At 44.5% G+C, this 14,171-nt stretch overlaps 1 protein-coding gene across 1 annotated transcript; it reads left to right on the top strand.

Moving 5' to 3' along the window:
* Positions 1 to 1,807: 1,807 nt before the first annotated feature.
* RTRAF (RNA transcription, translation and transport factor) lies at positions 1,808 to 14,043 on the top strand. Its single transcript, XM_056493896.1, has 8 exons — positions 1,808 to 2,044; positions 3,039 to 3,163; positions 4,455 to 4,554; positions 6,614 to 6,700; positions 7,246 to 7,334; positions 10,154 to 10,222; positions 12,961 to 13,009; positions 13,678 to 14,043. The coding sequence occupies exons 1-8, from the start codon at positions 1,984 to 1,986 to the stop codon at positions 13,830 to 13,832; spliced, it is 735 nt and encodes a 244-aa protein (XP_056349871.1). The 5' UTR covers positions 1,808 to 1,983; the 3' UTR covers positions 13,833 to 14,043.
* Positions 14,044 to 14,171: the final 128 nt, after the last annotated feature.

Raw genomic sequence — 14,171 nt, 5'->3', positions numbered from 1 at the left:
ATTAGGAGTAACAGTTCTTTACTAGGAAAATTAAAATAGAAATGCAGTATTACACAGAACAATCCCAGCCCTGCCAGAGTCAGAATCCAAGCTGACACCCGTCAGTCAGTCAGGGTGTTGGCACAGTCCCATTCAATGGTGGCTGCATCCTCCTGCAGGGGCAGATGTGGTTCAGCTGGAGCAGTGCTCCTGGAGAAGGTGCAGTTTCCTCTGAAGCTCCAGGGATGATGTGCAAAGGTCTGGTTTTCCTCTGGGATCCAGTGGAAAGAAGGTGCCTTGGTGTCCCAAATGTCAGTTTTTATCTGGGTAGGAAAGGCTTGGCTCCTCCCCTGGCTGGAGCATCTCCCATGGGATGATGGAATTTTATCAGTCATGCCCTGGGACTCACTGGCCATGAACAGGAGATATCTCCTGGAGGGAGGATGGGCTGTGGGAAGATAAAGATGATTGCCCAGCTGGTTTAAAGATGGCCCATGAGCAGATAATGTGTGCCAGGAGATCAAGGGCACTGCCCCAGCTGGGTTAACAGATGGGACAGAATTCACATTTCTGGCCACATCAACCCAACACAGGTGGGAGAGGGACATGGGAGAGGGACACTTCCTCAGGAACAAGGAATAATGGGCTCAGACTGAAAGAGTGGAAGTTTAGGTTGGATATATGGAATTCTTGGCTGGAAGGGGGTGGCACAGGGTGCCCAGAGCAGCTGTGGCTGCCCCTGGATCCCTGGAAGAGTCCAAGGCCAGGCTGGACAGGGCTTGGAGCAGCCTGGGACAGTGGAACTGGATGGGATTTAATGTCCCTCCCGACCCAAACCATTCTGGAATTCTGGAATTCCAGAAAACCTGAAGGAGTCTGAGCTGACAGGGCGTCCCTGCCCTGCTGACACCACCCCAGGAAGAGCTGGAAGAGATCCAGGGGATGGGAGAGGAAAGATCCTAAAGGGAAGGGGAGGCAGAACCCCCCTGGATCCATCCCAGTGCCAGGTGGAGCGCTGGGAAGGGCTGGCAGGAGGAAATGCCAGGATGAATATTGATGAGTATTGATGAATATTGATGAATATTGCAGCAGCTCTGGGGCTGGGAGGGGACAGGGGTGGCCTCGTCTTCCCCAGGGAAAACCCCCCCGGGGGAAAAACCCTTCTGGAACCTTCACCCCAGTGCTGCCCAGTACAGATCACGGCTCTCAGTGTTCCCAGTACAGCTCAATGCTCCCAGCACAGCTCACCAGTGCTCCCAGTACAGCTCCCAGCACAGCCCAGCACTCCCAGTACAGCTCCCAATACAGCCCAGCACTTCCAGTACAGCTCCCAGTACAGCCCAGTACCCCCAGTACAGCTCCCAGTACAGCCCAGAACTCCCAGTACAGCCCAGCGCTCCCAGTGCAGCTCCCAGTATCCCCAGTACAGCTCCCAGCACAGCCCAGCACTCCCAGTACAGCTCCCAGTATCCCCAGTACAGCTCCCAGTACAGCCCAGCACTCCCAGTACAGCCCAGCACTCCCAGTATAGCTCCCAGTACAGCCCAGCACTCCCAGTACAGCCCAGCACTCCCAGTACAGCCCAGCACTCCCAGTACAGCTCCCAGTATCCCCAGTACAACTCCCAGCACATCCCAGCACTCCCCAGTTCCCCGCCGGGTCGCGCCCAAGCCCCGCCCCTCGAACTGACCCCGCCCATTTCTGACCCCGCCCCACCCCCGGCCCCGCCCCCCCCGGCGCCGCGTCCATACCCGAGGCACCGCGGCAACTTCCCCTCCCGGCGGCCCGTCCCGTTCTCTGATTGGTCGATGCGGCCGCCGCTCACCACACTGACCAATCAGCGAGCAGAACGCCGCGCGGGGGGGCGGGCGCTCCCTTCCTTCCGGCCCGGGCTGTGCCGTCGGCGCGGCCTGAACGGGGGAGGCGGCGGCGGCACCGGGACCGGCACCGGGATCGGGATCCGGGATCGGCACCGGGATCGGGGCCGGCTGCGGTACCGGGACCATGTTCCGCCGCAAGCTGTCGGCGCTGGACTACCACAACCCAGCCGGCTTCAACTGCAGGGGTGAGCGCAGTGGACGGGATGGGATGGGACGGGCTTGGCTTTATTTACAGTCCCTTCCACCAAACCATCCCATAATTCCATAAAAACCTCATCCAGAGCCAAATCCCCCCAGCTGGGCTTGGAGCTGTGGCCTCCCGTGTCACCCAGTGTGAGCATCCCGTGTGCGCCACAATTGTGCAATTCCAGCCCCAAAAACTGGATTTTGGGTCAGCGAGCGAAAAATGTGCATCCACAGTATTTATGCTGTAAATTAATTTGGGATCAGTGCTACACGTGTCGTGTTTGTGCTGAAAGCAGAGTTAGAAACTTAAATTCTCTGTTATTTTTTCACCTTTCTCTCCGTGCTTCATAAATTATAGTTATATTCCCAATAAAAAAGAATCTGTTGGCTGATGCCTTTAATGAGGTCAGTCAGTTACAGCAAGTTTGAAAAATGAAAAATACTCAGCGTCGAGTTTTGGTCAGAGAATGCACAATTTTAATGATTTTTTAATATGAAAAATAGAGTTGAGTTTTGGTCAGAGAATGCACAATTTTAATGGGTTTTTATATGAAAAATAGAGTTGAGTTTTGGTCAGAGAATGCACAATTTTAATGGTTTTTTTATATGAAAAATAGAGTTGAGTTTTGGTCAGAGAATGCACAATTTTAATGGGTTTTTTATATGAAAAATAGAGTTGAGTTTTGGTCAGAGAATGCACAATTTTAATGGGTTTTTATATGAAAAATAGAGTTGAGTTTTGGTCAGAGAGTGCACAATTTTAATGGGTTTTTATATGAAAAATAGAGTTGAGTTTTGGTCAGAGAATGCACAATTTTAATGGTTTTTTTATATGAAAAATAGAGTTGAGTTTTGGTCAGAGAATGCACATTTTTAGTGGGTATTTTTATATATAAGTATGGGGATTTAATGGTAAAAGTGCTCAGGTTTGTATGAATGGGATCAAAATTTAAGATATTTTAAAATTCCTGCCTTGTTTCCTCCTCCCCACAGATGAAACAGAGTTCAGGAATTTCATTGTCTGGCTGGAGGACCAGAAAATCAGACACTACAAGATCGAGGACAGAGGGAATCTGAGGAACATCCACAGTGAGGACTGGCCCAAATCCTTTGAGAAGGTATTTCCTTGCTGCTGTAAAGGATCTTTCACAGCTGCTGCAGCTGTGGAACAGAAATAACTCTGGAGATTTGTCCTGTCCCATTTCTAGGAATTTCAATGTATTATTGAAGCCAAACTGAGGGAGTTTATTACAATGGGACAATTTTCTGCATATTTTCCTTTCAGCTTTGTTTGTTTAATAGGTGGAGTATCATCTTATTTATTTTTTTGCCTGATTTGATTCAGCTCTTGAAGCAGAAGGAAAGCTGACTGCAAATAAACAAATTTTTTCTGCATTAATGCTGCTCCTGTACCAAAAGGAGGTGGGTGAGGCTCCTGCAGCTTTGCCAGCATTTGGGGGAAAGCTCATCCCTGCACCTCCTGTCATTCCAGATGGATTTTCTGCATCCATGGATTCTGGGTGATCTCTGTTCTCCTGAGCATTTCCAGCCACCACAAAGCTCTTGGGATTTTCCTCTTGGTTCCCATTTCCCTGCTTTTTAATTCCCAATTCATCCCAACTTTTATTTTCCCTCCTGGAAACTCTTGCTTTGCTCACTGCCCAGGACTTGCAGTGCTCAGGGAGAACCTGAATGGGAATATCTGGAATTCCTGGCTTGGTGAGAGTGTCCTCTCCATAATTTCCAGGGAATTCCTGCTTTTCCAACCCCTGGCATCCTTTTCCCAGCTGTGTGGCACTTCTGGCCCTGCAGCAAAGGGCCACAGCAGAATGTCACCACGTCCTGGTTTTGGGATCCTTGGCAGCAGCCAGGGTTGGATCTCATTTTCTGGGTTCAGAGCAGCACAGACAGAACCTCAGCCTGTTTTTATCCTCTCTTGTTGTACAAAACCCCTGAAAAAAGGGAAAATTAGTTCTGCTAATTTAAAATTTCTGCTAATTCCCTGCTGCAGGGAATCCTCAGGTTTGTGGAAGCTGCAGGTGGCTTCATTCCAGGTGGGAAGGCTTTGTCCAGTTTGTTCCCCTTTCCTTTGTTCCATTTGCTCTGTGACATGGGCAGAGAGTAAAGCAAGGGCATTTTGGCTTCTCTGGGTGCAGTCTGACAATTAAAAAACATTATTTAAAATGAAAATTCCATTAGCAGGTGTCAGACTTGAGCTTGAGAGGTGGACTGGGACACTCCAACACGGATCAGATGCCACAGCAGGAATTTCACAGTGGCACCTCTTGTTAATTAATATTTTCTGTGAGGCCTGTGGGAGAGTGATTGTTCACACAACAGTTCTGTGCTCCCAGCTGCTTGATCCAGGTCACTAAAATCCATTTGTTTTCTCTTCTTTTTGCTCCCCAGTACATGAAAGATGTGAACTGTCCCTTCAAAATACAGGAACGACAGGAGACAGTGGATTGGCTTCTTGGCTTGGCTGTGAGGCTGGAGTATGGAGATAATGGTATGAGGGAATCTGTTTAATTTCCCAAAATGGGAGGGGAATGGGGGTTTTTGATTAATTTCACAGAATCCCAGGGTGGTTTGGGTTGGAAAAGACCTTAAAGATCCATGGCAGGGACACCTTCCACTATCCCAGGCTGCTCCAGGCTGGCCTTGGACACTTCCAGGGATCCAGGGGCAGCCACAGCTTCTCTGGGACCCTGTGCTACCTCCCTCCCAGCCAGGAATTCCTCTCTTTTGCAGCAGTCCCAGTGCAGAGTCACTCCCTCTGTTCTTAGAGCATCCATTCCATGTTCCATTTACCTTGGAGACAGTTTCACCTAGAACCTTTATTGTCAAAGCTGTGCTTTGGGGCAGCTCCACCCCCTGCCCAGCCCTCCTGGGAGCCTTGCTAGAGCTGGGAGTTCATGGGCAAAGAGCAAAAGGGTGTTGTCTCCTCCTTGAAGCCTTCTTGTATTTTCTTCCTATTTTTTCTGGAGAATCACAAAGAGATTTGGATTGAAAGGAACCTGCAAAGACCTTCCAGTCCAACCCCAGGCCAGGTTATTCCCAGCCCCATCCAGCCTGACCTGCAGCACTTCCACTAAGGATGCCCTGCACTTCTGCAGGTGCTTCAGGTAGTGCTTCAGTGAGTCAGGATTTTCCTTCAGCCTGGAGAGCAGCTTGGAGGTCCTGCAGGAGCATCTATGCTCCCATCTCTGAAAGGCACAGGGTGACAGTGGTGACAGAGGGACCTCAGGGTGTGGGAATCATGGAATGGTTTGGGTTGGAAAAATCCTTTAAACCCCATCTTATGGAATGCTAAACCTGTCCTGGTTATCTCCACAGTGGGCTGTGCAGTTTCCATCACTGGGCCCAGTCTGGGAAGGCCCTTCCTTGTCCCCAGCTCCACCACCTCCCTGCTGCCCTTGTCCCTCACCTTTCTCCAGCAGTTCCTGCCTTTCCAGCTGAGCAAAGCCCCCAGGAGCAGCAGGCTCAGGGCTGAGATGCTCCAGAAGAGCAGCTCTGTCAGGGAGGTGCCCTTGTGGGCACTGCCCTTCTCCAGGGGGGGCACATCCCACACCAGGGTGGCCCAGGAGGGCGGGCAGGAGCGGCTGCTGCTGCCAGAGTAGAAGCAGCTGAGCCCAAGGGCCAGCAGCAGGAACTGGTCCAGGCTGGGCATCCTGCTGGGATCCTGCTCAGACCATCCCTGGCTGGCAGCTGCAGCTCTGCAGCCTGGGGACGTGAGGTGTCACCCCCACTCTGTCACCAAATGTGCTGTGATGTCACAATGCCCTTGCACACACCACCAGCTCCTTCCCCTTCCATACATTCTCACTGGTTTTAAGTTTTCATCAAAATCACTCAGTGTCAAAAGTATATTTCACTTCTTTAAAAAATAAACCACAATTTCTTGTGTTTTTTTCCACCCCATACTCTGTTTCTTTTCAGCTCCCACAGGACTGGAGCAGCATAATTGCATTGGCTATTAAATTTTATTTCTGGAGAGAGCCAATCCCATTGCAGATATTTATCCCCTTCTCCCTGTGGGATTGCCTTTATGAGAACTTCCTGTGAAGTGTATTAAATGCATTATATTTAGTACTGCATTTATTCAGAGAAGTTATTCTTAGACCCCCCCCTTAATTTTTTTATTTATTTTATTTTTCTTTAACAAGGAGTGGATGTGGAACCCTTGGGAACTAGGGCAAGATTATAAAAAAGTGGAGTTCAATGTCCCCAGTCACAGCAGAGAGAGTGGGAATACAAATGTAATTGCTGGTGGCAAAATAACAACAGCAAAGTGCTGTTTTTCCATTACCAGTAATTCCTGCAGGGCTGAGCTCTGCCCAGGACAGGAGTGGGATATAAATGTGAGTCTCAGTCCCTCATGATGGGCAGCTTTTGGTATCATTAGTGGGGAGCTCCAAAATCCCAGTTTTTAAAGCCAAAAATCAGTTTATAAACCCACAAAGCTCTTGTGCAACCACCACCCCCCAAAAATCCAGCTGCTAAACTTTGAGTTAGTTCTTCCTGCCATTAGTCCTGATGATTTTTGTGTTTGCCTCCTCATTCTGCAGCTGACAAATACAAGGATTCCACCCCTGATGGTGCTAAAAATGCTGATAATACAGCAAAAAATGCAGAGCCACTGATTAACCTGGATGGTGAGTGTGCCACAGACTCCTGGGTGGGAATGGGCTCCACACCTGTGTGTCCCTCACATTGGAATTTGGTTAATCCTCTGATGCTGATTTTTTAATAAATTTAAATTAAATAGTTTTGTTCTGTAAATCATAATTATTAGGTGAGGGAGGAGTAGCAAGATGCCTTAAAAAATAAAAATATCTAAGGCAGGATTTTCATGTTGGCTCAATCTTGCCCAGCTATTCTGTCATAATAATTTTAATTTTTTTTTTTTTTTTTCCTGCTAGGCACGGTCACAGTAAATCAAAAGTGCTAAAATCAACCCTAAATCTTCCAAATCTTTTTCCATTCCTCCATCCCCAAGAAAACAGGGATTGATCCTGCCCTCACCAGCAGCAGATTTCTGCTGTGCAGAGATAAAAAGATACAGAATAATAAAAATAATGCACAGAAGAGAATATCTGCCTGTAATTTGCTTTATTTTCAAACACTTCACTTGGTTATGTAGCTAAATTTTAAAAAATGATAGTTATAAAATTTTTCATGATAATCCTTATTTTTCCAGTGAATAATCCTGATTTCAAGGCTGGGGTGATGGCTTTGGCTAATCTGCTACAAATCCAGAGACATGATGATTACTTGGTGATGCTCAAGGTGAGTTTCACACTTTTCCCACCTCTTTTTTTCCTTTTTTTCCCCAGTGTCTGTCACAGCTTGAGGTGCAGGTGCTGATAAATATGAATTTTTAAGCAAAGATAGGAAAAAAAAAATCTCATTTCAAGCAGATAAGAGCACAGAAGATAAATCATGGAAATTCATGCAGGGAGAATTATCCTGGTAAACAATTTTAGCTGAGTTCCTTAAGGAACATCCTCAAAGGAGAAAGTTCTGTTGCAGTGCTAAAAATTCAGAGAAACTCCAAAATTTAAAAATTTAAATTTTTAATAAATTTTAAATTAATTTAATACATTCTTAATAATTTTTAAAAATTTTAATAATGAAATTTAATGATGCCAAGGATGTTTTAAAACAACATCCAAGGGAGGAGCTACAGTTAAAATTTTCCTTTTTCTTTTGATCCTATGAATTGTTTACTCCTTGTCATTACTGAAATCAGTTTAATTTAGTTTTGACAACTAATTACAAGTTTTAAGTGCCTTAAGTGGGCTAATTAATTTTCTAAACCATCTTTTTTATGCCTTTAAGAAAATTTTTGACTTTCTGGTGGAACTCTATAGATTTGGGGTCAAACCCCTACTGTGTTTTTTGAAATTAAAAATTTATTATTGATGAAAGTGTAAAATCCCAAGTTCCTACTTGATCATGTCATAATATGGGAATAAACTTAATTTTGTTTGGCATTAAAACACAAGCATTTCACTGATTAAAAAAAACCTTATAAAGTTCTGTTCATGACAATGGTTGTGATATTTGCTAAACTTATTTTGGAGAAACCAAAAGCTGTGGGTATTGAAGTTTATTTAATGTAAGCTGTAATTCTTGGAAGAATATTATGGTAACTTGGTTTCTTAAGGAATTTTCAGCCTGCAGTTATTCCATCCATTTTTTTTTCCTTCTCTCCAGTATGATTTCCTATTTTTCCTTCCCAAAATATCCTTTTTTAATTTTTAAGGAGTGTGGAGATCTCTACCAAAAACCACCTCAAAACCCCCAAAAAAATCAGTGAAAAGGGATATCAGGTAGGGAGAGGAGACCATGATGTGATATTTAGGATTAGCAGCATGAATGAGCTCAGGTCTTTCCAAAATTCCTTCAGATCTTCTCCCAGGGCTGGCAGACTTTACTGGGTGTAAAATTCTGCATAAATATATTTACAGTTCTGTCACTATTCCCACATCTCTTTTTGTCAGACAGATTTGGGCAAAACCAGCCTGAATTTTCTTTTAATTCCAGTAAGAGTGGATTCCTGCAGTGAAAATCCACATTCCAGGAACAATGCAAAGCTGGTTTTGGGGCTGAGATGATGATATTAGAAGGTGTCAATCAAACTCTGGAATTCTCCCCCACAATAAGCAGATTTGCAGGGAATTTCTGATCCCTGTTCAGGCTTGGACACTCAGGGGTGGATGATTTGGGAGAACCAGACATCTGGCCAGGGTGAACAGATATTTACATCCCATTTTATTTAAACCTGGCAAGTTGGTCAGAAAGCATCTGTGGGGCACAGTTGGATATTTCCTAATGCCAGAGGCACTTGGAATTCTCTTCCCCAAGGTCTGGTTTCACTGCTGGGATTAAACTCCCCATCAAGCCATTCCTTTGTCCAGGCCACTTCCTTCAGTGACAGATTTCTGGAAGTATTGAAGTGACAACTTTCTGGTTTTTGCTCAACTTTAATCATGACCAAAACTGGGAGCAATGCTGGGGGAGCAGCACAGAGCTGCTTCTGTCACTTCTGGCTGCTCATCAGGGAGAGTCTGAGCAATGTGTCTGACAGAGCCACTTCTTCTTTCCTGTGGAAATCTGCCTGCCTGCTATTGCTGCAGTTATTTTTGGAGGCATTTGGAGCTGTAGGTATCAGTAACTGATAGCTCTGATAGGATTTTACCCCATGTGCTGGAGCCAGAGAAAACAGATGAGCACCAGGATTGTCAAAGTCAAGGCTGCTCTTGTTCCCCAAAGCTAAAATTAATTATTTTCTGCTCTCAGTCTTTTCCAAGCCTGCCTGGGATGCCTTGCTCTGGGTTTTTCTGCATATGGGAGGTGGTTCAGCACCTCCTAAAAGTTGCTGCCAGCAGCATTTCCTTCCCAGGGCAGCATTTCCTTCCCAGGGCAGCATTTCCTTCCCAGAGGAGCTGCATTGCTGCAGAGTTAAAGGTGTGAGAATTCAAGGAAAGAAGATTGTGGCTGCTGCTTTGGGGTTGTGATCATTTTGGAATCATGGATTTGTTTAGGTTGAAAAAAACTTTTAAATCATGGAGCTCAGCACTGCCAATGCCACCAGTGCCACATGTCCCCAAGTGCCACATCCACACAGCTTTGAAATCCCTCCAGGGATGGGGATTCCACCATTGTGAAACCCTTTCCAATGCCTGTCAACCTTTCCCAGGAAGAAATTTTCCCTAAAATCCAGCTTGAGGCCGTTTCCTTTTTTCCTGTCTCTTGTTCCCTGTGAGGAAATCCTGACCCCCACCTGGTTCCTCCCTCCTGAGCCTCCTTTTTCACCCAAGCTTTCCAGGCTATTTTTTTGCATTTTTTGCAGCTTCTGTGCCAGGAGTGGCAGCAATTATTGGTGTGAAATCAATGTCCTTGTCACTTCTGGTTAAGCTGCCTTGAGATCCTACACACCAAGATTATTCCTAAATGGAAAAGTTTAAGGGCTGGAAGAGTTTCCAAAAAAAAACCTCACAAAACTGTGTTTGAGGTTATAATTTTGGCTCTTTTCCCTTGGAATGACTGATAAATTCCTTAAGATATTAATTAATTTCTGCTCCCTTCCCATGTTTTCCCAGGCAATTCGGATTCTGGTGCAGGAGCGCCTGACACAGGATGCCATAGCCAAAGCCAGCCAGTCCAAGGAGGTTTGTACCATGGCCAGGGTTAATTATTCCATGTTAATTAATACAGATAAACTTCTGGGATCTCAATCAAAACCAGTTCTGTTCCAACACTTCATTTAGGAGGATGGTGGAAGCTTCATTTATCCCATCCTGATTGCAGCAGGTCTGGGGGGTTATGGGGAGCAGAACACAAAGCTGCTTTTGTTCCATTTAAATATACCTGGGTGAGAAATTATGGGATAGTTCTTCCCTGAGTTCTTTTCCAGAGGATTACCCTGACTGGAGTGTGAGGAGAAATGCACAACCTGGATTTTCTTTGGAATTAGCATAAAGGTGTTGAAACATTCCTTGTGTGGAGTGTTTTGTTTCATGTGGAAACTTCCTGCAAATTCAAGGAATGGGATGTTGGAAATCCATCTCCTCCCTCCTCTCTTCCCCAAAAAAAAAGAGTGGGGAAGGAAATTTCTGCCCTCCAGCTCAGATTTTTGCAGAATTCTTCACTAACCACGAGCTGTCTGTTGGGAAGATGTTCCAGGGGATGACTGTGAGTTTTGAATTTGTGATTTCCTCATCATCCCAGATTTCTCCAGCATTTAACAGAGCTGAGAAAAGCTGGGAAAGGTTGGGAAAGGCAGCCTCACCTGCCCTGCAGGTGTATGAAATCCCTGCTACAGCAGCTGGATCTGCTCAAAGAGCCCAAATTCCTTCTTTCTTTCTTTTTTTTCTTTTTTTTTTCCCCAGGTGTTCACAAAAATTATTTATTTATTTATTTATTTATTTATTTATTTATTTATCTATCTATCTATCTATCTATCCTTTTCCTTTTCCTTTTCCTTTCCTTTTCCTTTCCTTTTTTATTTATTATCATCACTCTGCTGATGGTGTTTTCCAAGTGGGAATCACAGGTGCTCTGCAATTTCCAGAAGCATTGGAAGGATAAATCAAAGCTCTGGATTTGCAAATCCATCAAACTGCTCAAAAAGCAGGAAAATAAAAAAAGCAGCTGAGCCTGTTGTCTTCATTTTGGGTTCTGTAATTTTAATAAAAAGCAGCTTTTAGTTGTTGTTTTCATAGCTGCACAGCTGGCATCAAAATGGGATTTTCTTGGGGGAACAGGGAATTTTTTTTTTTTTCCTGCCAGGAAAAAATTTATCTCTGATAAATCTTCAGAGCATCAGCAGGGCTGAGATGTCTCTGTGAAATAATCTGAGATTGGATTTTCCTTAGGAATGCCACATGGGTGTGGAGAAAAGGAAAATCTGGGCCAGGATGGACCATCAGCATCTTCATGGGGAAAAAATGGAAATATCACCAGAGCAGAGAGGATGGCTGGGTTGAGAATTAAAAGATAAAAAAAAGGAAAATTAGATTTATTTTTCACATTTTGACTGATTTGTAAATGGCCAAATTTTGTGCAGTGTTCATAATTCAAATTATGAATTATGGGAATTATGGGAATGAAGTTTTGTGTAGTTCCTGATGTAAAAGTGCTCTTTGTTTGTTTTTTTTTTTTTACTTTATTCCCTGTTTGAAGGATCATGAGCTTGTTGTGGGGATTCCAAAGGCAGATTCCCAAAAAGGATCAAACTCTGGGAGAAGGGAGGAAAAGGAATTTATCCACAAAGAACTGGGAGGGGAAAAAAAAAAAGACAAAAAAAAAAGACAATTTTTCCTCAAGAGCACCCCAGGCTGGCAGGGAGCTCTTTAAAACCTTAAATTACAAACCTCAGTTCTTACAAAAAATCCATGTAGGAAGTCTGATATTTCTGGAATCTTTCTGAAGTGGCTTCAGTGGCATTTTTATCATCAATTTTAACAGTGGAGATGGATTTTTAAGATTGGATTTTCCTATAAATTCCATGGAAAAACCCCATTTTTTGCAAATGAGTTGCAGCCACCAGTTTGTGTTTAATGTTTGTTTTGATCAACTCAGATTCTTTTTTGTTTTTCCCATCTGTATAAAAGCCTTTAAAGGAAATTTTCACTGTCTAAAAGCTTTACAACCCCATCCCTGCAGAAATTAATGGTATTGAACTCTGATGTTTTTCTTGTGCAAAATGCAAGGCTTTTGACAAATGTTGAAAAAACTTACTGAGGGTAGTAAAAACGAATTCTGGGAATTTAAATCTAATTTTAAATCTAATTTAAGTGCTTGTTGAAGCTCCCTGAGTCATGATTTAGTGTAACCACTCCTCTGCAGCTGTCATGGCAAAGGAAACACAGCAATACTTAGAAATAACCACTAATAAATTCTGCCCTGGAGCATTTTAATAGAGATATTGTTTAGAAAATGGAATATTTTCCTTTATTCCCAAGCTTAACACTTGAGCAGATGCTTCTGGGGATGTTGTGAGCTCAGCAAAACTTGATTTCAGAGAATTTCTTGCAGCTCTTTGCAATCAGCCCCTGCTCCAGGGCTGGCAGCTGTTGAAAGGCAGAAGTTTCTAAGAAAGCCCAGTTTTGTTTTCCTGGGAAGCTGCTGGGTTGGGTGATGGCTCCCAGTCCTGCTCTTGGCCTTTTAAGGATTGAATGCAGGCTCTGTGTATCCAGTGAGGGATCCTGAAGCAGGAAGATTTTTCTTTAATAACTCTCTGGCTTTGGTGTTTTGGGACACAAAGGGAGTTGTTTCAAACTTTTCACACTTCTTTGGCTAAGCAAAACCCATATTTTCTCCTCCAGTTACCTGCTGCAGTACTTGATTTTATTTACCAAACATCTAAAAATGACAATTTAAACATTTTTTTTTTTTCCTTTTCCAGGGTCTGCCTGTTGCTCTGGAAAAGCACATTCTTGGATTTGACACGGGAGGTGAGCACTGCTCCTAATGTGACTTTTAAATGGGAATGTTTGCCTTTGACAGAGTTATTACTGTCAAATCCAGAGCTGATGTGGACAGTAAAAAACCCTGGAGTGGAAAGAATTCCTCCCTCCCAGCTGGTTATTTATGAGCACTCCTGAGCATTTTGGGTTTGGAACAGCAAAGCCTCCATCCAAGCTGTTTGGAATCTGTTTAAATAACAGCTTTTAATGGCAGCCCAAGGAATGCATGCTGCTGTTTGTAAATCCTGCTGCTACCAGCAGAGGACAGCTGTGCTGCTTCCATGGATTCCAGCTGCCTCTTTTTTCCTAAAACCCCATCGAGGCAGCTCAGCTTGGATTATTGATAAGGAGCAGACCTGAGGTTGGCTTAAATCACTGCTTGGAGTGTTTCACAGCAGCATTGAGGTTGGAATGAATGATCCTTAAGGTCCTTGCAGCCTGTGATTCCCTCATTCCCTGCAGGGCTGCAGGAGGGTGGGGAAGGTTTGGCCACCACCCTCATCCCTCTCCAGCAGCAGGAAAAATCGTTCTTCGTTGGTTTTTTGAAACCACCACCAGGAACAACATGCAGAGCATTAAAACTTCCTTAACAGAGCTTAAGATGTTGGATGAAATGATGGATTAATAATTGCAGCTCCTCTCTTGCCCCTCCCCAGATGCTGTTATCAACGAGGCCGCCCAAATCCTGCGGCTGCTGCACATCGAGGAGCTCCGGGAGCTGCAGACCAAAATCAACGAAGCCATTGTGGCTGTCCAGGCCATCATTGCTGACCCCAAAACTGACCACAGACTGGGCAAAGTGGGGAGATGAAGGGAGAAAAGCTTTGAGCCCCGTGTGTGCTTAGTGCAATTAGGAATCCCAGCTCCCACTGCAGCATGCACTTGGATTAATGTGCCTGTTTGGAGAGAAAACAGGAAATTGAATCCTGACTTCTGATGAATTACCAGGTTTTTTCTTTAAATAAATGAAATTGAGGGAAACAGGTAAATGGTTCTGGTGAGCTCTGAGTTGCTAAATAGGATTTTTTGTGTGTATGTGTCTCTTTTTTACTGTGAGGGGAATGTTACATCAAATCTTCTTTTCCTGAGGAACAGCTTGCTTCTGGCTTGCTTGCTGCTTCCCTGTGCTGAAATATTCCCCTACAACTGA

Source organism: Oenanthe melanoleuca, chromosome 5 (assembly GCF_029582105.1).
Source record: "Oenanthe melanoleuca isolate GR-GAL-2019-014 chromosome 5, OMel1.0, whole genome shotgun sequence".
NCBI lineage: Eukaryota > Metazoa > Chordata > Aves > Passeriformes > Muscicapidae > Oenanthe > Oenanthe melanoleuca.
Note: the sequence above shows the minus strand (reverse complement) of the source record. Positions and strands in the feature narration are given on the sequence as shown.

Coding starts and splice junctions, on each gene's coding strand:
- RTRAF (XM_056493896.1), top strand. CDS start 1,984: ATGTTCCGCCGCAAGCTGTCGGCGCTGGACTACCACAACCCAGCCGGC. Junction 3,164..4,454: donor GGCCCAAATCCTTTGAGAAG/GTATTTCCTTGC, acceptor TTTGCTCCCCAG/TACATGAAAGATGTGAACTG. Junction 6,701..7,245: donor GCCACTGATTAACCTGGATG/GTGAGTGTGCCA, acceptor TTATTTTTCCAG/TGAATAATCCTGATTTCAAG.